The sequence below is a fragment of the Ambystoma mexicanum genome, chromosome 7q (assembly GCF_040938575.1).
Source record: "Ambystoma mexicanum isolate Mex_15411 chromosome 7q, UKY_AmexF1_1, whole genome shotgun sequence".
NCBI lineage: Eukaryota > Metazoa > Chordata > Amphibia > Caudata > Ambystomatidae > Ambystoma > Ambystoma mexicanum.
In genome coordinates this window covers 1,058,940,165-1,058,964,200 of record NC_090941.1, presented here as the reverse complement: position 1 = coordinate 1,058,964,200, position 24,036 = coordinate 1,058,940,165, and the positions used below count along the sequence as shown (strand labels likewise).

The following is a 24,036-nucleotide window of genomic DNA, read 5'->3' as shown; positions in this document are numbered from 1 at the left end:
TGTGCTTCTCTAAGAATAGTGAGCAAAGGGCCCACGTCTGTATTCCCCATGTAACTTAGGTTGAGACCCAAAGTTACTTAACTATGCAAAGTAACAAGGGGGACTGGGAGTCCCTCTGCCAGACATTAGTCCTGGTTACAAGAGCCTTACCCAGATTCTTTAGGTCACTATCTTTCACAGAGGAGATATATCCAAAACATATCAGTCTTTGTCCTGCCCTGGGGCAGTCCAGCAGCAAAATGCTAGGCAATTCCCCTCTGAACAAGAGTACTTGCATCTCCATGCCACCTGGCCTAGTAAGATCATTGTCTCGGTCTTCCCTCTGTTCGCCCTCCCTTGCCCTGTCGCGCCTTGAAACACTTGTGTATAGGCGCGTTATAAATGCCATATCATATCATTGCCAGAGGTTTAAGATGAATTCTAAGCCATCACCTCTTTATTTTGCTACATCTGGTCTGTACACATCAGCACAAGAGCAAAGCTATCTTACATTTTCCCCTCTCAACCCATTAACTATAACCACGCGTTCCACCATGTAGGCCAATAATTGCATGGACTGGTGCCTCCAAAGTAATAAAAATATATATTTCTAAAAATCACTGAATGCTCTGATGACTTTCTTACTGCCTTTTTGCCAATGCATTGCCATCTTACATTAGTGTCACCTCAGATGTTCTCAAAAGAATAGCAAAGAGAATCTGCCAGGATCATTGAATACTCAACACACTGGGCCTCATTACGTGTTTGGTGGTAGCCATGCTGTCATTACCGGCATGGCTACCTCCAAACTTGTGTCCGAGTCCCGAAAAAGGGAATTACCGGGCCATTCCGACTTTTGCGGGCCCGGTAAGGAACAAGTTACTTACCTGTAACTGTTGTTCTCCAGCATGGGTCTGGCATGGATTCACATGCTCATGAATATTCCCCGTCGTCAGGCTGGGAATCCTCGGTAAAGAAAAACCAGTATCAGTTTCGTTTCTGATCTGTCTTTCGTAGTAGTAACCAATCACTGGTCTCTGCGTCATACTGACCACAGCCAATGACTGCCCTCTACCTAAGCCCCGCCTCTGGCAGCCATCTTCAGATTTGGAAGCACGTGAAGTGGCAGTATTACCAAGTGAAGAGCCGCAGAGGGGTAGGCGGGAGGGTTCGCATGTGAATCCATGCCAGACCCATGCTGGAGAACAACAGTTACAGGTAAGTAACTTGTTCCTTCTCCAGCATGGGGTCTGGCATGGATTCACATGCTCATGAATAAAGAATACATAGCAGTACACACATGCACAACCACGGGAGGTGGCAAAGGCTCAACATTAAGCATTACATCAAACTCAACATTAAGCATCTTACCTCCTCACCAGGTTCACCTCAGGCGAACAGGTTACGCAGCACTGCTTGGCCGACCCTGGACTCCTCCCTGGAATCCCGATCGACGCAGTAGAATTTCATGAAGGTGTGCGTCGACCTCCACGTAGCAGCCCTGCATATGTCCAGCAGGGGCACACCAGATAGGAACGCCGTGGTAGCTGCGATCGCTCTGGTGGAATGGGCTCTCGGACGGCCAGGCAGCGGTCGGTTTGCCAACCGATGACAGTACATGATACAGCCGGAGAGCCATCTGGAAATGGAAGCCTTCGAGAGAGCCTTCCCCTGATTGACAGGTCCAAAGTTCACAGAGTTGGGACGTCTTCCGAAAACACTTTGTGCGGTCCACGTACAACTTCAGCGCTCTAGCCACATCCAGCGAGTGCAAAGTCCTCTCAGCCGGCGACTAAGGCGACGGGAAAAACACAGGCAACACCAAGGGTTCGTTGAGGTGGAAGTCCGACGGCACCTTGGGCATGAAGGAGGGGTGTGTCCTGAGCACCACCCTCGTGTCGTGAAAAGGCAAGTATGGTGGCTTGCAAGATAGGGCCTGGATCTCTCCCACTCGTCGTGCGGAGGTGATGGCCACAAGAAACGCTGTTTTCCACGACAGGAACTTCAACGGGGCCGAGTGCAGAGGCTCGAACGGAGGTCCCATGAGCTTGGTCAGCACCACGTTGAGCTCCCACGCCGGGGCCGGAGCCTTCACAGGCGGGAACGATCTGAACAGTCCCTTCATGAACTCTTTCACCAGACGATGAGACCACAAGGACGTCCGCCCCATGGTTCTGGTGTATCGGGAGATCGCAAGATGAATCTTGATGGACGCGTGTGCCAGTCCAGCCTTTGCCAGCGTCAACAGGTACGGCAGTACTTGGGGAGCCGTAATCCTTAGAGGGTTAATCTTCTGTGCGTGGCACCAGACAGAGAACCTCTTCCATTTGTGTCCGTAGCATTTAAGAGTCGAGGACGCCCTGGCCTTTGCAAGAACCTCTCTGCAGTCGGCCGGTATGTCGTATCCTCCAAACTCTAGCGCTGCAGGAGCCAGGCCTGCAAGTTCAGCGACTTCAGGTCATAGTGGAGGATGGCGCCTCCTTCCCTGGAGAGCAGATCCGCGTCCACTGGCTTGCTTGACGGGGACACTGACAAGTCCAGAAGGTCCGCGAACCATATCTGCCTCGGCCACGCAGGTGCGACGAGGATCATCCTGCACCGTGACCTCTTGAGCTGGTTGATGAGCCGGATCAGCAGTGGCAGTGGAGGGAACGCGTATAGGAACAGGCCTTCCCAGGGGAACGAGAAAGCATCGCCCATGCTCCTCGGCTGGGGAAACCTGCTGGCAAACCTCCGGCACTTGGAGTTCGTCGCCATCGCGAACAGGTCGATCTGGGGTGTGCCCCACCGTCGGAAGAGGCAATCCACTAGATCCTGCCGTAGTTCCCACTCGTGCCACGAGCGCAGCTCCCTGCTGAGTGAGTCGGCGATGGTGTTTTTATCCCTGCCAGATGAAACGGCCCAATGCCACAGGTCCTGCGCCTCCTTGGACAGTGCTGGGGACCAGGTTCCGCCCTGTTTCCTGATGTAAAACATGGTGGTGGTGTTGTCGGTGAAGATCCTCACCACCTTGCCCTTGAGGGACGGAAGGAAGGATCTGAGGGCCCAAAACACTGCACAGAGCTCCAGGACGTTGATATGGAGGGACTTCTCCGTCGGGAGCCAAAGGCCTCTCGCGTGCAGATTTTCGGTGTGCTCCCCACCCTTCCAGGGAGGCATTCGTGGTCACTGTCTCCTGGTGGCCTGGGGTCTGGAAGTCCATGCCCGCCGTCAGATGCTGGCGGGTGCACCACCACCGGATCGCTCGTCGGAAACTCTCGTCGAGTGTGATCCTCTCCTCGAAGACGCCTGTCGTTTGGATCCAGCGCGCGTCCAGGAACTCCTGCAACGGGCGCATCCGGAGCCTGCACATGGGAATGAGGTAGATGCAAGACGACATCATTCCGAGGAGGGACTTGATGGACCTCACCTTGGCCGTGTCGGCAACCAACATCCGCTGTACCTTGCCCAGGATGGCCCTGGTCCTTTCCTCCGACGGGGAGGCCAGAAGGGACACTGTCGAGCTTCGCTCCCAGAAACAGTGCGTCTTGCGCGGGTACCAGGTGGGACTTGGCGTAGTTCACGGAGAATCCCAGGTCCGTGAGAAGTTGAGGACGGTCCTTGCCGTGTGTTCCACGGCGAGCTCCCTCGTCTTGGCTCGGATGAGCCAGTCGTCCAGGTAGGGGTAGACGTGGATCCCATCTCGGCGCAGCTGCGCCGCCACTGGTGCAAGGCACTTGAATACCCTGGGAGCCGACCGAAGGGAAGGGCTCTGAACTGATAGTGACGCCCTTGGACCACGAACCTGAGAAATTTTCGGTGCCCCTTTAGGATGGGAATATGGAAGTAGGCATCCTCCAAATCCAACAACGACAGGAAGTCGCCCTCCTCCAGCTGCCCCAGGACGTGCTGGAGGGTGACCATCCGGAACTTCTGTGCCTTGATGAACTTTTTCAGCCGCCGTAGGTCTAGGATGGGGCGCCATCCTCCCGTCTTCTTCACAAGGAAGTATCTTGAGTAAACTCCGGAGCCCCGAAGCCTCTTTGGGACAAGTTCGATGGCGCCCTTCCTGAGCATCGCCTTTACCTCCCCGAGAAGCTGAGGGACGTGAAGCTCTTTCCTGGCAGGGGGGGGGGGCAGGTGGGGGGGGAGACGCGCGGGCACCTTCTTTGAAACTAGAGCGCGTGGCCCTGGGCTAGGGCGTCCAGCACCCAACTGATGCATGTTTTTTTTGCCTATACCCCGTGCCTTCATATTTTTTTCAAACTCCACAAGTTTTGTAGTATTCTTTGTTACTCGGGTGAGCGCCGAGTGAAGTAGCCATGTAGGACATTCTCAGCAAGTGACCAGTTTTACTCACCAACAGGGGTCCCATTTTCTTTTTTAATCTCCTTTGAATTTTGCATTGCCAGGACCATTCAGTCTCTACCTACACTTTCTCTAATCATGCTGCAACTTCCTGCTCCCCCCACGCCCCACCCCACCTATAGGAACTCCCACTACTCATTGCTCTTGAACCACCTACTTCAACAAACCTCAAGCACTAACCATGCCTCTTCTACCCAAACACCTGTCCACCTCACCTCTCTACCTCGCAATTCAACTTCTCTACTCTTCCTTACCACATCAACTGACCATTGCATCCTGGAATGCCCAGTCATTATGCAACAAAACATTATTTATCACAGACTACTTTCACGCCAGCTTTCCTCCGCTAGACCTTCTTGCTATCACTGAAAACGGGATTTCTCCATCTGACTCTGGCAGCCCTACAGTAATTCAAAGTATCCTTCCTTCAGTCTACTGATCTGACTGGCAAAGACGGAGGCAGCCACAGACTCCCATTTCCACCTCACAATCTCCAATGCCACGGCCTGTCCTAACTGCTTTTAAATGAAAAATTTCTACTATTGCTCCTCCTCACTCAGTTCACATCTTCATCTATCGCCCTGTCCCACAGGATCATTCTTTGATGAACGTTGGCAACCTGTTGATTCTTTCTGCTAAATCTTAGATGACTTAACATTCCCTCTACAAACACTTCTCAGAAATTGAGCTTCAGTCTCTGCCCCCCCACCTCCCCTATCCATAACCCACCTCCACATGGTTAACTATTTGGATCTCTTATTCATCTCCTCCAGCCACTAATACTATTGTCACATCCCTATCTGATCACTCCATTATTTCACCATCTCCTTTCCACCCTCAGACCCACTGAAAAGTGGGTAATGAAAACCTTAACACTTCAGAATACAAAAGAAAAATACATCGTTCAAATTACAATAATATGCACAATACTTTTTAAAACCTTGATCAATTATGCACACAATGCATTTTCGATAAACCAAATGTCTCCATAGCAAATATATAGCATAAAAGCTTGCGGAATAACTGAACCATAATTGATTTCCATAAACACTTTCCAACAAGTACATTGTGCGAGAAGGCCCCCAGTGGATCAATTCTTTCTACACAGGCGTTCAGCAGAGATTTGCAATCAGGCTCCAAACACCATAAATGAATGCAATAAGTAAAATCTCAATTTCATAAAATACCTCATCACTGATCACTCAAAGTTACCAAATAAAAAGGTACAGGAAGCATTGCTTGGCGTACTGCCTGAGGGTAATTTCCCCCTGCAAAGAAACAAAAATCTGCATTATGCATCTCACTCATGCTTTTTCTTTTATTGAAGATTTCTTAACATAACGTTTTCAGGCACATCCATCCACCTGCGTAGTGTTATGGAGCATGCTACAGGACGTAACCATTTCCCTCATTACCGGATAAATAGCCTGAATGCTTCTGCCAGATTTGCATTTCTCCCGATCATAATCTTAAATAAGAGTCCTCTTGATTTTAATTGAGACAAGATAAACTAGCTCCACCTGTATAGCCTCAATTAGAAACAATCAGGTTAGATCCAGAGTACTTCTCCAAAGTTGACCCGCCAAGATTTTCAGTCATTGTAGCCCTCACTCGGTATACATCCCTTACACATTACCTGGCACTCTACTTATTCTATAAACTTGAAACATTCCCTCAATCGAGAAACCCCCATTCATATGGGCAAAGTTTTTGACTAATCCAAATGTATTCATTGTCTTAGGGGAAACGTACTGCTTAAGGGGGCCCATAAAAGGAGTGCCCAAATACACATTAATTCACCAGGTCAATGTCAACCCTTCCAATTTCCACCTAAATTTCAGTGCATGTGTCGTCCACGAACAATCATAATTTTAGTTTGAGCAATTCATCTCCAGGCAATTCTTTTTAGAATAGTCATGAAGGGCTGTCAAAGACCTCTAACAGTATCATCAGCACATGAGAACCATGGGATAAGTCAGGAACCTCTTAAGCAGGAAGTTATTCCCATCACTCAAAGGCAATATTGAGGTCAGCCACATACAGGTTTATAAGCATGGGCACAAACACAGCGCTGCTAAAGCCCAATTGCCAAGGTATCAGTATAAAACTGCACAATTAATTTGAGGAGCCCAAGCTGATACCCCACTTGTAAAAATCGTTTGTGAGCTACACAGCCGATTGCTAATCTACGATTAGAGTATTTGGTATCTGATAAAGGGTATAAAGAGATACTGCCTGATATTATGAGTAAATCCTGCGGAAACCCCTCTGGTGCAGAGGAGCCTTTTTTGATCAGCCCATTGGCAGAGGCTATCAAGAGGAGGCTACAGAAACGTTTACAGGAGCATCCTGCATAGCCAGTAGTCTATTGTTGGTGTGATTCTCCCAAGGCACCCAACACTGGAATTAATAATGGTTTCCTGCAGGAGCTTGGAATAACGGCTTCTGCCCTAATGTTTTGAACTACATGGCACAAAACTGTAGTCCAAAGCCAAGGGGCAATTTTTAGCACTAGGTTAGACAACACATCCAGACCAGGCGCCCTTTTATCAGCTAATCAATGCCTCTACCAGAGTTACCACCTCCATCTTAAAATTAATATTGGGTATTATCAGAGCCACCCCCCATTAGACCAGAACATTCACAATATCATTTCTGTAATAGGACCAAGGTGCATAATTTGACATCGGCGCTAGCAAATGTTATTTTACTCTTCGCAACTTAGAGCGAGTGTGCTGTGTGCATGTCGAATTGAGGAGGAGAGTGACTGTTGGCTGGTAGCTTGCCACTTGAATTTCCCTCCACCCCCGATAGGATTGCTTTTTTTTAAAGGGGCATTTGAGAATGTTAATAAACTGCCAAAACCACTTGCCATTCTATAGGTCAGCTGCCAATTCATGGTCCAGGTGGAGTTTGTGCTTTTGCACCCAATTTGGTTGTAGTTTATCAATAATGGGAACTTCCATTACAATAAGCGTATTGTGATAAATTCCCCACTATCCCATCTACATCCAAGTTAGGGGCAAGCTCTGACTACTCGATCTATAGGTAAACAACCAACATTCGTATCGGTCCAGAACAAACCCTGTTACCAAGACCTTCCAACTGTGAACTAAAGTCCGTATTCAGATTACCAATTTCTAACTTTGGTCACCAAGTACTGCGCGATTCATGCAAAAGTCCAGCACCCGAAGGAGCGAGTAACTGGTCACAAAAATATAATCTACTCAACTGGAAACAGTCCCGTTGGACCAGGAAAAATTATCAGCCACATTCTTCCTTCCAACCTGTTATGGTAGTTCAGATCGGCTTCCATAAAACCTAACCAGCAGTTTAATTTGAAGTGTGTGATTAGCTCCATGACAATGCTCAAGTACCTACCATACTACTTTCCCTTCAGTCACTGGCTTTATCACAATAAGCATTCAGGCCCACCACATATGATCAATTCCTCCATGGGAAAGTACCCCGGTAACATGGATCACCCATTCATTCACAGCCTCCACCTTGACATGCTGCAGCACAAATGGCAGGCCTAACCACTCGCATGATGACCTGTAACTCTACCTCTCTGCCAGGTCCTGCATTCATAAACTGAAAACAGAATTGTACCTCACCTTCGACTCACTCCAACCATCCTCAGCAGCTACAGGGAACCCTAAACTCACTCCACCTAAATCTATGACTATCAACTCCACTCTCACAGCTAATGAACTAGCTGAATAGTTTGCTGCAAACATTTCCCAAATTAAAGACTATTTTGAACTTCATCCCACCCACTCCTACCCTACCAATTTAGTCACAATACTGAAGTACCACCTCTGATAAAGGCTAACCATTGTGTGCCCCATCAGGCCCGCTTGCTCCTCAGCTAGTTAAGCCTATTGCCCTTTTAGTGGCCCCTCACCTCACTCAACTTTCCAACCTGTCCTTCAACCCCGCCTACCTTCCCTCTTATTTAAAAAAGAAATAAGACACATGGTCACCCATCTCCCAAAACAGCAAGGGCCAAACCCACACCCAAACCACTGGCCCCCGTCTCTATTCTTCTGCACTACTCTAAAGTACCCAAAAGGGGTGTTCAACCGTCCTACAATCTTAGGCATCCATACCCTACAAGGCCCCCCTACAAGCAAGTTTCCTCTCCAACTATCTCCGCCATTCAATACTGGATGGCTTTGCACCATTTGATTAATTTAATTGGCTTTTTATAACACGCCTAATACCACAGAGTTCCATTTCCAAGCGCAGATCCAGGATTTGAACCTCTTGCTTCCAAGACCAGCGTGTTGAACCTCCATTTGATTTTAAATTCTACACCCACCCCCAAAGAAAAAAGCCATTCTTCCCAGACAAATACTATTGGTTCACTTACCTACCCAGCAACCGTTTGATACTCCCCTACTCTTGCCGCAACTGCCTAAATATTAAGAAAATCAGGCACTTCCTTTCAACACCGCCAAGCATCTCTTAATCATACTCTCTCTAAAATGGACTACTGTGCCAACATTCTCTTTGGTCTCCCCAATTATGCCTTCTGTCCTCTTAAACAGGATTACTAACTTTGCTTCCAGGACTCCCAACGTCCTCACTTCACCTACTTCCTCTTACCGTCACCCATTATCCACCATCTAACTACACTAGCCTGTTCATAATCTCTGCTCCACTTCCTAAACTACCCTTGTGGCACTACCTGTGCTTCTCGCTCCCGCTTTGTCTTACTCTACTTGCATGAATTCTCATCCCCAGACACCCGAGAAACAGTCCACACCAAACTAAAAACCTACCTCCCTGCCGCAGTTACCCGTTTAACCTAAATCTCATCTGCCTTCTAGCTAATATTTTCGCCTCACTTGCTCTTCCTCCACTCCATCCATTCATCCAGGTCACATCCCCAACACAGATAGCCATACTGCCTACCTGTAATACAGGTACAATGTTGATGGTCCTTAACTTATGCAAGTCCACCATGTACTGTCTCTGGTGACATTTCCATGTACTCCCCATAACCTAGTTAGAATTTCACTCCAATTCAAAAATCATCACTCCTCCCTGTATACAAATAGAATGGCAAACTGCCAATGCAAGTTGTAGCGCCCTCCCATTTTATGTCAAACCATGCAAACCTCCTTTTGATGTGCTTGTCCTCCAAAAGTCTCTGCACTGCCCAAAATGTGAATATACCGTGCCTTATTAAAATTCCGATTAAGCACCCAAACATATTCACGCTCATGCTACAAGAGACATGCATATTAAAGGAGTGGTCTGCTGAACATTTGCAGGGTAGTGACATGGGCTATTCCATTGACCTGAAGCAGCGATGTTCTGGAGGTCACTGCAGAGCTAATGCCAAGTCTGGTCCATGACATCAAAAATAAACCTGTGAGGCTAGAGAGTAGAATCCAGGTTAAACCATTTTCTGGATCTTATTGCTTTGACCTCCCAATGGTCACGGCCAGGCAAGCTGTAGCTCTCCAGATGTTTTGGCCTACAACTCTCATGATCCTTAATGACTAGTCCTGACAATAAGGAAACGTTCCCCACAATATAGGGCTACTATACACTTAATTTTAATTCCCTTTCCTGATCGATCCAACTTGCTGAAACCTAAGCCATTACATCTGGTCTGCCAAACAGAAAAATGACAGCGAGGGGAACAATGCGTAAAATCAGTCTGGTGCAACAGGTGCTACAATTGCACATCGGATTCCTTTTTGAAAAGGTTTGCTCTGCGAAAAGGCTGTCACATCCTGAAAAAGAAGTAGATTAATAGGGTGATATTACTACTATCCTCCCACCCCATACAAGACTCTCTATGATACAGCTGGACACGCACAGCACCACCACAGCGAGACGGCCCATGAGGAACCATCAACAACTCCAACAGGGATACAGCTCAAACAGAACCCGAAGTACCTGAACCAGGAAACAGGCCCCACTAGCTTAATCCTCAATTTTCTGCATACTCAACCCACACAACTCAACCATTTCTCTCCCAGAAATCAGCATGCACTTTACCACACGGCATCAACACATAAACAGCACCTACAGCACACGAGGCCTCGCCCGATCCGATACTTGCACCAAAGCCCAGCACTCGCTGTATACCGAGCTGAAGCTGCCAACAGCACACCACTTCTCCCACTCCGGACTAACCCTACCTGCCCTCCTCCTAGTTGCAGATCCGCCTGGGGACCAATTCCGTTGTTAACGGTACGCTATACAAGTACCTTTAACATAACATTATAGTATGTAAAGCGCCAACAGTTGTCCAGCCATTATAAAGCTTTACAGAAAGAAGCAGTTGTCAAAGCAAAGTTCAACTTGAGGTTTAATCTTACTGGTGGGCAAACATGAAATGGGCACAAACACAAAGCCTTGTCAGTACATCAATATAGTAATTGTAGTTGATAGTCTTACTTCACTTGTGCATTTATTGTCCTCGTTTAAAATGGACACAGTCCTGCTCAAAACAAGTCTTGTCAACAGAAAACTAAATAAAAATGTTTTCAGTCCATTGCATACAAATTTGACAAAGCACTTTTTAATGTGTTTATATTGGGATGGAATCATTCATTTGGTGCGTTTTACATGGGAATCTACAATAGGAAACCTCATTAAGTCCTGACATCCAAGAAAATATATCCATTTGTAAACTGTGCCAAAAATGCAGCTAGATATGCGAGACATTAACCACCTGAACACACACTGTGCCAGCCAATTTAGCAGACCAAGTGCTCATATTTATTTTCACTATATAGACAGTGTAGTCTTAACAAAATTAACAACCCACTAGATCTCAACCACACATAAGAGGTTACATTAGCAACAACCATGCCAAGGAACACATTCTGAGATGTGCTAGAGGCCATCTGCAGATGTTAACTACGTGTTCCAACACAAGGCACTGGGGTTCAGCACTAACTATTGCCCTCAGTACACTAGCCGATTTATACAAAGTCAGTAACATTTCTAAACAGGACAGTATTCCCTCATGTGAATAATTTTTTCTTGTGTCTAAAACAATCAGGTCTATGGATATGTGTTTTTCTCCTGGGAGAAGTGATCGTTCCATCTTCTGCCCCACTCAACCAAAAAATTAAAGTATTCAACTGCATTCATCAAAAGGTCTGCAAATTGTTTAATTGTCAGCAGAGCCACTGCACCGTTTTCAGGTGGGTTGTAATACGTTGCCTTTCAACCAAGGTGTAACCATGTTCCTTCCACTCTTATGACCAAGATGTATGCATCCTTTTACGTATAGAAGCATTGTGCACACAGTCTCCTCCATGGGCCAGTTAATGCTGAATGAGATCAGAGTTGTCATTGTTTACATTCAAGCAAGTTTCTTGTACAATCCTCTGGCTCCCCATTAAGCGAGAGCCATGCTTCAAGAATGGCAAGAAATTCCATACATGTGGCTCCTTTAGTAGCAATACTCTGTTCCATGACATGGTACTCATTCTGTAACCATGAACATAAGGGTCCAGTCATCCAGAGGTTGACCTGCGTGACCTTCCGAGTCAGGTTACCCAGAATTGTACTGTGGCACTCCAGGGGATTAACTGATCCACTCCAGGCAGATGTTTTGCATGGTGTATCCACCACCTTGCCTGCGCCTGCAAAAGACAAAACAAGAGAATGTCAATCTTCAATGCAAGATTCATACTGTGAACACAATCCATCCTCAATTGAGATACTGAATGAGTCCTACACACTATGCAGAAACTTTCTGGGGTAGCTATAGAGTCTGCCGCACGCCATGCGCCATACATACACAGCTGTTGAAATTTAGTGGACCTCTAGTGCTGGATCTAGGTGTTTAAGACACCAGACTGACCCTAGCATATTAGGAAAGGTGTAAAAAAAACTGACCAGAACCCATCTTTGATGTGCCCCTCTCCAGTGCCACCCAAGTGGGCAGTTCCATCAAAAGGCCATTTCACCTACTGAAGTGTTCACATAGCAAAAGCCAAGCCCTGTTTTGATTATTAGGACAATTACAATTTCGAGAACTACATGGTTAAGATTTGTACTGCAAAGTTCTCCCACACATACATGAGTGTCCCACTATAATCAGTTTCCATTCCTCCTGCCTCGCCACTTCACCAGAACGCTCAACGCCTTTGGCAAGTCTATAGATTATGCTAATCATGACACAGGTCACTTTCTTCGCCTGCACATTGAGCTTTTATACCCAGTTGACGGTCATAAAACCAAACGGGCCAGAGTTGCTAATTTGCACATACCAAATAGGTTGCTAGATCTAAAAGTGATTAACAGTGTGTGCATGCAATCAGAAAATACACCCGACGGTCAGAACTAGCATATTGACAATTTATCCAAGTTCGAATTGTGCCAATGAGCAGAGCAACGAGATTTAAGCCATGGACAAGGAATACGATGCAGTTTTTTGGGCAGATCAGGATACCTCTACATTTTAATAAGGAGACTTAAGGAAATACCAGAAGCAAAAGAGGAAATATAGGCTTACTCCCTAGCACTTCCCTCTGTGGTACTCTTGGCACTTCTCCCTCGTCGCTTTTCTCTGTGCACTTGCCTGGTCTGAATACTCACAAGGTCTCCTAGGTCTGCCACTATTTACCATTGTTATATTTGCTTTTAATTTCCATGTTAGCGCCTTACAAATGCACAATACATTAGGTTTTAATGCTTGCAACAGAGGATGCAGAGTAAACTTTTAAGTAGAACTAATTACTAACAAAACAAGAGTGTGCCCAGCACGATCACATAGGTACCTGCTTGGACTTTGCGATACCGACTGATGTGACAAAATATTTTATTTATAGAGAATTCTAACAAGATCCTTACCTTCAAGTAGGTGTCCCCTTTTCCGTGCCGAATATTTGCAGGATAACAGCTGGATCAGTAAGATAGCAGAAGTTAACAGGACCAGACAATGAGTGCCTTGAAGATTACGATGAGGGGTTCCTATGCAACATAAGCCAACATGGACGGCGGTCTTTGCTGAGACTTTTACAACTGAATAAGGATAATGTATAATAAACTCACAGCTAACACTTAAAAGCCAAAAGCAGTTGGGCATTTGAATGGAACGAGGAAAGCAATTTTGCTGTTGTAGGCTAAGGTAATACTGCAGCTTCAGAGGTTTCCAAATTGTCGAATCACATCTTACACCAAATGAATTAAGCTAAACATGTTTTACACATTAATACGCATCCACCAAATATCTAACTGAAAAACTAAAAATATATATCTCTCTAAAAAGGTCCAATATCGGAACGGCACAATCAAGATGACAGACTAGGAATGTGTTAGGCCCATAAACATGCGGTCACTGCCCTCATCCTCAAGTATTTATAAAAAGATCCAAAACACCAAACGTAGGGAGACAGTCATTTATGGATGAACTAGGGAAGAGGGGTCGCAAGGAGGGTATAAAAAACAAATTGCACGCATTCGCTCACTCTTCCGATGCAAATTATAGCAATATTAGGGTCAAGAAGACTGCTGAGATGCACCCATCTCTAGCACAGTGTGCACACTCGCACCCCTTCTGGAAGCCTCTACACACCACCTTTCCATTACACTATTTTTAACATTTTAAATATAAAAACAAAAACACTGCCAAAGTCACCTAATAGACTTCACCACCCTTTGCCGCTGCATGTCCCCATGTTCAAAGGAGGGAAATGCAGTGACGGAAAGGGCCACCACACTGGTAAGCAATAAAGATAAGGGACACGAATGCGGGCGGGAGTGGTGTTCAGATATTTAAGCTGTTATTCAAAAGTAGCCTGAGAAGCAAGTTACAGGTGATCTTTGGAGTGGGGTGCTGTGAGAGGGCAATGCAGTTGAAAAATTACTCCTGATCGGGCTTGTTGTTTCTGCGCCTTCTCTTTCGTTTGGGAGCAAAAGTGCCTGGGCTCCTCGTTGCAGATTTTTCTGCAGCTACTCTAGGGGATGTTACTGCGGGGGTTGTGGATGCACTGGGAGATTTTGTCTCTGCGACCTGCTTTACACCATTAGTCTTTGCTGCCGTGACTGCAGCCGGGGACTTTCGGTTCTTTATCAACTCTTCTGTTGTGGTACTGAACAAGTTGACACCATCAAAGGGTTGATCCACTAACAAACTCTGGAAGGCATATGGAAATTTAGTCTCTCTAAGCCAAGCTCTGCGCCTGAGAACAATACCAGCGGCCATGACTCTAGCAGCCACGTCTGCCTGATCACGTGCGATTTCAAGTCCAACATCAGCTGCAGCCAAAGCCTCTTTTTGAATCTCCAAGGCTTTGTTCTTCAAATCCTCAGGAAGACTTCCAAAAGCATCTGGGACCTGAGACCACAGCTGCTTGTTATAGCGCGCCAATACCAAGGCTATATTTGCTTGCCTAAGACCCAGACCCCCAGAGTGGTAGGCTCTCTTTCCAATGGAATCCATCACTTTGGATTCAGTGTCAGTGAGTGGACACTCAGCAGCACTTGAAGTGCGCCCCCCACTTACTGCTTTCACCACTGCAGAATCAGCTGGTGGGTGGGAGAAGCAATGTATGAGTGACTCTTTGGGTACCCTATACTTACGATCCATTGCCTTGTGGACTGGTGTGGCCGAGGCAGGTTTCTCCCACACAAACTTGCACTGCTTCACAATGGACTCATCCAGCGACAGCAGCACCCTATCTGTAGATGGGACTGCAGACATATGTTTAGATTTGAGTGGCTCAAAGGGAGCAGCATCCAAGTTCAATGAACTGGCTGCGCGAGATACTACCATATAAAAGCCTTCAGTCTCAGGTAACTCTTTCATAGTCGCGGAAGCTGAAAGTGAATTACTACGGTTTGGGTGCATTTTCTCTTTGAATGACCTGTATACAGTTGGCACAAACCCAGACAAAACATCAAGACCAATCTCTTCATCACTCTCATTGGCCGAGGAAAACCCAGACTCTGCCATGACAGCTACACTCACACGAATACCCAACACTGCCTGTTAAGACAACCAAACTGGCTTTACAGCCACCTCAAGTACCAGTCCAAGTTAACTAGTATATCCCAGTGTCCTTTTAACATTCACTGTTGTCCAATCAGTGCTTCAAGCCCATAAAGAGGAACTGTTCACCAACTTCAAGGCTGCTTCGAGATGAATTCCTAGAGAAAATAAAAGGGTGAAAACTGGTCAACTTAAAGATATTATCGATGCATCCAGGTAATCTATATTTAGTTCTATAAAAATGCATTGCATAAACATTTGGTAAAAAACATGTTCATGGTTCTGGCAGGCACCGGCAAGGGCTAACCAAGCATGCTCTTTGTGTATTCTCTCTACTGAAGTCAGTGAAAGGTTGATCTATTGGGGGCCAACGGGGCAGGGCAGAGGTGTCCTGGGCCTTAGCTGAAGATTGGCAGGTTTGGCTATTGGGAGGAGATAGATCTGTGCAACACAACTACTCCATAACTAAAGCATTGCCCTTCAGCGATGTGGGAAGTCATGACGAGCTTAACTCTGCACGCTCCTGCAGATGTCCATTTTGCATGTCATTGTGAATCCTGCCTGTTTGGATATGTATGTATGTGCTTTGCAACGGGAACATGCGAGTTAAGCTGGTCACGACTTCCCACATCCGCTGAATCTTTCGTTGCCACTAGCCAGGGAAGAGTACCTCCTCTGGCTGTGCCCACTGTAGATATATAAAAAAATTAAAAAATAAACTAACATGGCCTTCACCCCAGACCCTTTACATGTTGCCCCAAAAGCTTTCTTCTGGTCCCCACTAGCCATGGACTTCGGCTGTGGCCACACCACTCGGTTTCTTTTGAACACACTAGCCATGGCCTTCGGGAGTCCCTTTATTTGTCGCCCCCAATAGATTTTGTATAGGTTTTGTTGCGGCCCACTAGCCATGGCTGCTGGCTGTGTCCCCTTTCCACAAAGGACCATTTGGTTACTTAGGTAACCCAGTAACCATATCATTCGGCCACACCCATTACCCCCACCTCAATGCAGCTCTAAAATTCCACATTAAAGTATCCCCGGTATAAGCAATGTACTACAAATAACGTGGCTATCCGTGAATAGCCGCAAATAACTGCAGCTCTCCATAAAAAAAAAAAGTGCAAAAGCCCAAACTCTTCCCTGCCCTCCAAGGCACCCACCAAGTGCCCCCCATTCTCTTGCCATGCCACCACTAAGTCCCATTTTTCCTCCCCAAAACCAATTTCCTGTGACGCACTTCGTCCCAATCTAGTTTTCTACTATCTCTACTACAGGGGTGCACAACTGATTTTGACAGAGGGCCGAAAGTACCTTACATGAGGGCGATAGTGGGCCGAAAAGTAAATGTGGGCGGGGCGGTAGGCGGGGCAGGAGGCTTTTTAAACCCCCAATTTGTACTAAACACATGGAAAAAGAATGTTTTTGAGGGGTAACGATTTTTATTTGCATTTCAAACTTACATTTTGTACTACACATTTTCCATTGTTATAATTTATTTCTATTTAGTTATTGTATCACGCCTGTTTAACTTATATATATATTTTATTGACCCTAGATACACTATGCCCCATGGCCCCCTCGCCCCCAACCAAACACTATGCCCCATGGCCCCCTCACCCCAACAAAACACTATGCCCTATGGCCCCCTCACCCCAACAAAACACTATGCCCCATGGCCCCCTCAACCCCAACCAAACACTATGCCCCATGGCCCCCTCACCCCAACCAAACACTATGCCCCATGGCCCCTCACCCCCAACCAAACACTATGCCCCATGGCTCCCTCACCCCCAACCAAACACTATGCCCCATGGCTCCCTCACCCCCAACCAAACACTATGCCCCATGGCTCCCTCACCCCCAACCAAACACTATGCCCCATGTCCCTCACCCCCAACCAAACACTATGCCACATGGCCCCCTCACCCCAACCAAACACTATGCCCCATGGCCCCCTCACCCCCAACCAAACACTATGCCCCATGGCCCCCTCACCCCCAACCAAACACTATGCCCCATGGCCCCCTCACCCCCAACCAAACACTATGCCCCATGGCCCCCTCACTAGGGGTGTCACGGTATTAGTTTTATGACGGTATGATAACCTTCTTGCCAAATGACAGTATATCATGGTTATCGCGGTATAGCAGGTGGAGTTAACTAATCTTAACAAATATTTTTTAAAAGGTCATTCGTCAGATTTATCATCCCAAACAAAATCAGGCACCCAGGGCCAGAATTGGGGGTTTTCAACATACTTTCCACTGAAATGCCACCCCTTGCTTCCACCAAACACGTGCGGAGAGGAGATGAGGGGGCGGGGGGAGCCCTGCTGCGACTGGCAAAGCAAACTGAATAGCTTTTCTTAAGTGGTCATTTAGGCTTTTAGCTCCCCCACTGGCTACTGGTGAAGATGAACATGTTGCCATCTTGATAACCTGCATGCCACAGATCAATGTATGCTGATGGTAGCATATGCTTGTGCGCGCACACACACACACACACACACACGCACGCACTCTCTCTTTACGTTACAGCCTTCAGTTTACTTGCGGGCCAAAAGGTGTTCAGTATTCACGGACATGTTACCCTTTGGTATGGCAGCAGGGAATACCCACATAGCTGAGTGAATCTAGCAGTGTGACTTATAATATGTAAATTCATTGATGGAACCAGGGAAATCCCCCATTGTCATATGTTTAGCAAACATTATCCATTATAAATATATAAACCCCAAAGCCGCCATCCCAAAGTAAACCCTTTTCCTTTTTTGGCACTGTATTTATTCTTCCTATTGCTAACATATTGATTTTATGTCAGGCACGTGTGGTTTATGGAATGGCATTAAAAACTGCTCCAACTAAAACTACTTGGCAGACGGCACATCCAACAGTGCAAGACCAAGCCTGTGCACCACTTGCTTACTGCAGCCTTTCCAAATCAGATTGAAAAGTACACTGAACGGTATACCGGTATAAACAATGTGATGTTATTATTGTCCAATTAAGTGGTTCACGGTTTCTTTAACGGTATACCGTTATACCGTTACATCCCTACCCCTCACCCCCAACCAAACACTATGTTATGTTATTTTGCATTTATATAGCGCCTTATATACCATTGGTATGGTCTGAAGGCGCTGGTAGGTTGAACGCCCTTGGGAACCGAAGTTTGGGTCAGTAGAGAGTAGGGGGGGAGTCAAAAAGTGCGTGTGCGCACTATGTATGTGTGCAGCTGGTGCGAAAACAAGTGGTAGCTGCTTCTTAGCTGTAGGTGTGGTGGTTGAGAGATCAGGAGTATGTGTTCGCTCTGGTCGGCTTTATCCGGAACGAGTGTGGCTGCGTTAGGCCTGAGAAGAACGCCTGGCTGGGTGGTGAGAAACCAGCAATGTTTACTTGGAGTGATGTGGAGTAAGCGGGAGATGTAGATATGAGAACAGTTATACCGAATGGTGTCATAGTATCTCTGTGTTCTAGATGAGTGGTGGTGTAAGGGAGAGAGTAAGCGTGGGGTGTGGCGTGATGTATGTTTTCAAGAGTTTCCTTCATTCCAAGGCATGTTAAGTATCGTCTGTTGCACATAATCGTCCGTTCCTCATACTCGACCGCTCCACACATTCGTCCAGTCCGCACCCTACGTTTGGTTCGCACCCTCGTCCAGACCGCACACTTCGTCAGGTCTAGACACTTGTCGTGACTATATGCTCGTGTAGTTTATCCACTCGTCCAGTCTACATACTGGTCGAGGTAGGACACTCGTTCAGTCCATAATCAGTCGTGCGCTCCCCACACTCATGCGCTCTCAAAATCATCCACTCTCCACTCTCAAACCGCTCTCCGCACACTCACCCGATGTCCGCTCTCACCCGATCTCCATATTTATCCGCTCTCCACAGTCCTCCGCTCTCCACAGTCCTCCGCTTTTTTCGGTTCCTCATACTAAGCCGCTCTATACACAACCGTTTTCCGCACTCAACCGTACTCCGCGCTCATCCGCACCCCACAACTCGTCCGCTCACACACACTCATGCGCTCTCCGCGCTCTTCACACTCTCCCGCTCAACCACACTCACCCGCTTTCCGCTCTCATCTGCCCTACTCCTCCGCTGCTCTCCACACTCCTCTGCTGCTCTCCACAACTCATCCGCTCTCCACAACTCATCCGCTCTCCACAACTCATCCGCTCTCCACAACTCATCCGCTCTCCAGTCACATCCACATGCTTCCGTTTAGTGTAATTGTCTGTTCTGTACGCTTCATCCATTCTAACTGTTTCATTTATGTCATTCACTGTATTCCCTTCTCATTCATTATGTCGTTTTGATCGGTTCAGATTTCCTGAGTTTCTCAATGATTTATTCGTATTTTCTGTTTCATTGTTTTGATCTACTTTACTCGTTTAAGCCTGCTTGTCTTTCTAGTTTACATTCGAGTTTATTTAGCTGTCATTCTCGCTTCAGGTAGTTTGATGGGTCGGTATTATTGTGATGATGCTGGATTGGTTTTATGGGAAGAGCCAGGTTTTCAGTAGTTTGCGGAAGGACGTTAAGTCTTCAGTTAAGCGGATGTGGGGTGGGAGTGAGTTCCACAGGGTTGGAGCCAGTGCAGAGAATGATGATCCGCCTAGCCTGACTGAGTTTGTCTTGGGAATTACTAGGAGGCCGGCTGAGCTTGATCTTAGGGTGCGAGTGGGATGATAAGGTATTAGTTTGTCTTGAAGATATTGCGGTCCAGTTTTATGCAGTGCTCGATGCGAGAGGCATAAGGTTTTGAAAGCTACCCTACGGGCTACAGGAAGCCAGTGCAGTGTTTTAAGGGCTGGGGATATGTGGTCTCTTGGACTGAGCGCAAGTAGTAATTTGGCTGCTGCGTTTTGTGCTCTTTGGAGTTTATTCAGTTGTTAGGTATGGATTCCGAGGTAAAGGGGGTTTCCGTAGTCCAGTCTAGATATAACGATTGATTGGACAGCGGAGACTCTGTTGGGAAATGAGAGGTATGGAAAGACGCGCCTTAGGTTTTTAAGGTGATGGTGGCAGGACTTTGAGACATTGTTGACTTGGCGCGAGAGTGTTAGGTCGGAGTCTAGGGTGCATCCAAGATTTTTTACTGTTTTGGAGGGTGTAGGTGAGTTGCCCATGGCGGGTGGCCAGGGTAGTGGGTGCGGAAGAAGGTCGGAGTTGCCGCAAACCATGATTTCTGTTTTGGAGGGGTTTAACAAGAGGTGGCTTTGGGTCATCCAGCGCTCTATGTTTACGAGGCAGGATGCCAGGTCGGGTTGGGAGCTGGGTTACGAGTTCAGGAATTTTAGAATTAGTTGAGTGTCGTCGGCGTAGTTGTAACATAGGATGTTGTGTGAACGAATTATTGGTGGGAGGGTGATCAGGTAGAGATTGAATAGGAGGGCGGATAGACATGCTCCTTGAGGGACTCCCATGTTGACTGGTCGGGCTTGGGAGGTAAAGCTGGAGAGTGTCGTTATTTGGTGCCTGTCTTTGAGGAATGAAGCTATCCATTTAAGAGCGGTTCCACAAATTCCTAGCGAGTGGAGGCGGTCTAGGAGTATCGAGTGATTGATCGTGTCAAAGGCAGCGGATAGGTCAAGAAGGATTAGAGCGGCACATCCTGCGGAGTCTGCTGTCATTTTAAGGTCGTCCCAGATCGAGGTTAAGGTGGTTTCAGTTCCGTGACGTGTTCTGAAACCCGATTGGGCGGGGTCAAGGAGATTGTTGGCTTCAACAAAGGCGTTTAGTTGGGAGTAGGCGGTTCGGTCAATGAGTTTGGCGAGGAATCTGGTGTTTGAGATTGGGCGGTAGTTTTTGGGCTCGAGAGGGTTTTTTAATTAGAGGTTTGACGTGTACCATTTTGAATGCTTCGGGAAAAATACCGGAGGAAAGGGAGGCATTTATGATAGATCTTGCGTGTTCTCCTGCGCAGGTGGAGGCAAAGATTTCTTTAAGGGTTGTGGCTGGGCAGGGGTCCAGAGGGGATCCAGATGGTTTGCGGACAGATAGAAGTTTGAGAAATTGTTCTGGTGATATTGGACTAAAGGATTCGAATGTTGGTTGAGTTGAGGTTGTAGTTGACGGGCTGGCCGGTACGGGTGGAGGATTGTCAATTGGTTGTAAGAGAGCCAGTTTGGTGTTTAGTTTTTGTCCTTTCAATAGCTGTGGTGTAAAAGTGGAGGGAGAGTGAGTCACACAGTGATTGTGACGGGGTCGGGACGGTTGTATTACAAGTTGGATTGGTGAATTCGGAGATGATTTTGTGGAGTTCTTTACTTGGGTTTTTTCAGATTAGGATTCGGGTGTTGTAGTGGGCTTTTTTAGCTTTCCGGATTTCAGCCTTGTACCGGTACAGGTGACGGGCCAAGGTGGTCCTGCTTTCGTGGGTTTTCTCATTTTGCCAATTGCTTTCTAGGTATTTGTAGTGTCGTTTACTGGTCTTCAGCTCAGGAGTGAACCATCTGGGGAACGGAGGAGTGCCTCGGCTAGGTCAGGGGTGATTATTAGTTTTTTCCAGCATTTGCGTAGGATTGGAGGTTCAGATGCGGATACGGGAAGGGGGCCCGGGTGCAGGGCTGGCAAACGAGAGAATGAAGTGATCGGACCAGATGATAGGAGTTGGGGGCTTTAACTGAATCTGGGTGTCGGAGCTAAAGATGGCATCGAGAGTGTGTCCTTTAAAATGAGTTGGTCCATTTATGTGGGGTTGGAGATTAATTGCATCTTGCCCCATGTCCCTCACCCCCAACCAAACACTATGCCCCATGGCCCCCTCACCCCCAACCAAACACTATGCCCCATGGCCCCCTCACCCCCAACCAAACACTATGCCCCATGGCCCCCTCACCCCCAACCAAACCCCCCCCAACTCCGCACACACAAACATGCACCTATACAGACCCGAACCCCACCACCCCTCCAAATCAGCAAACTCTCAAACAAGCACCCATACAGACGCGAACCCCAGCCCAACTCAGCACACAAAAAACATTCAAATCAAAACATTCATACACATCCAACATCCAACACCCCCCACCCCCGCATCTCAACATACACAAAATACATTCAAATACAAACATTCACACCCCCCACATCTCAACATACACACAAAATACATTCAAATACAAACATTCCACATCTCATACACACAAAATACATTCAAATACATTCATACACATCCGACACACCCCTCCACCCCCGCATCTCAACATACACATAAAATACATTCAAATACAAACATTCACCCCCCACATCTCAACATACACACAAAATACATTCAAATACAAACATTCACCCCCCCCCAAATCTCAACACACACAAAATACATTCAAATACAAACATTCACACCCCCCATCTCAACATACACACAAAATACATTCAAATACAAACATTCACCCCCCACATCTCAACATACACACAAAATACATTCAAATACAAACATTCACACCCCCCCACATCTCAACATACACACATTCAAATACATTCATACACATCCGACACACCCCCCCCCACCCCCGCATCTCAGCATACACACAAAATACATTCAAACACAAACATTCATACACATCCGACACACACACCCCGCAACATACACACAAACATAAAGCAAAACAAACCCGACACACAAACACAAACAGACCACTTACCGGAGACGTGCTGGAAGGTAGGCAGGTGAGCTGGAATCAGACTACGGCTGGCGTGGTCCAAGGCTGAAATGCCTTCCGGCATCAAGCCTTATGGACCACGCCAGCCGTAGTGCTGGCCCTCCATTGGTGCAGCACACACGCATTACGTGGCTCGTAGGAGCGACGTGATGCGTGTGTGCTGAGCCAATGAGGGCCAGTGTTTTCACCGGCCCGGAAGAAAACAAAGACTTTCCAAATGGAGGGCGGCCGCGGGCCGCCCTCCATTACGAAAGTCTTTGTGCCTCGCGGGCCGGTCAAAAGGGCCTGGCGGGCCGCAACTGGCCCGCGGGCCGTATGTTGTGCACCCATGCTCTACTATAACCGTGGTTATACCGAATACAACCTTGGTTATGTGAAAACTTTCGAGGTCTGACCTACAATCATTTGGGCATCTACTACAATAAAATAGCAAACATACAGCAGAAATCAAACTAAAAGAACAGATACAAAAGAAAAATCATACCCAGTGTAAAATAACCAAATCCCTTAAACCACACCCAAACTGCTGCTTGAAATTCCACAACAGGCAAGGCATAAACAGCAGCCCTGAAACCTGCCCATGCCCAATCAACGCTTCTACAGACCAAGACTATTCCAGCGTCCAAATTGCGCAATAGCAGTGAGACATATCTCCCTCTACTTATTTCCGTGGCTGTTTAATTGCCAAAGGATGATCGCCTGAAGAAAAATGGCAAAACGTCCTTTCAGAAAGAGCGAGAGCTGCCATTCAAAAAATGGATGCTTCCTTTTGGATTACGCCTCTTGCTCACTGCCATGGTGAAAAGGCTACCCCGGTAAATTCAGTTTGCATAAACTATGCGCACCAAAATTTTCTTCAACAAACTAAAAACCTTCAGAGGCCGTTCAACCTACCAGCGCTTTGAGATCATACCAATGATACATAAGGCACTGTATAAATGGCAAGTAACCTAACATGACATAACTATGACCATACACACGACCTGTCACATGTAGAAAAAACTAAAGCCCAAGCACCTGGCGCGGGTTATCAGCAAAACTCAGCCTGGGTCCCAGAAAACATTCTCACA

The 24,036-nt window shown here is 46.9% G+C and overlaps 1 protein-coding gene across 1 annotated transcript in view; it reads right to left on the bottom strand.

Moving 5' to 3' along the window:
- Window positions 1-10,639: 10,639 nt before the first annotated feature.
- LOC138528606 (uncharacterized) overlaps window positions 10,640-24,036 on the bottom strand; it is a 38,066-nt gene continuing 24,669 nt past the window's right edge. The window contains exons 2-3 of the mRNA XM_069640395.1: window positions 13,159-15,456; window positions 10,640-11,945 (exon numbers count right to left, since the gene is read on the bottom strand). Of these exons, the coding sequence (XP_069496496.1) occupies window positions 14,171-15,262 (1,092 nt within the window). The 5' untranslated portion in view covers window positions 15,263-15,456 and the 3' untranslated portion in view covers window positions 10,640-11,945; window positions 13,159-14,170. The remainder of the gene's footprint in view (window positions 11,946-13,158; window positions 15,457-24,036) is intronic.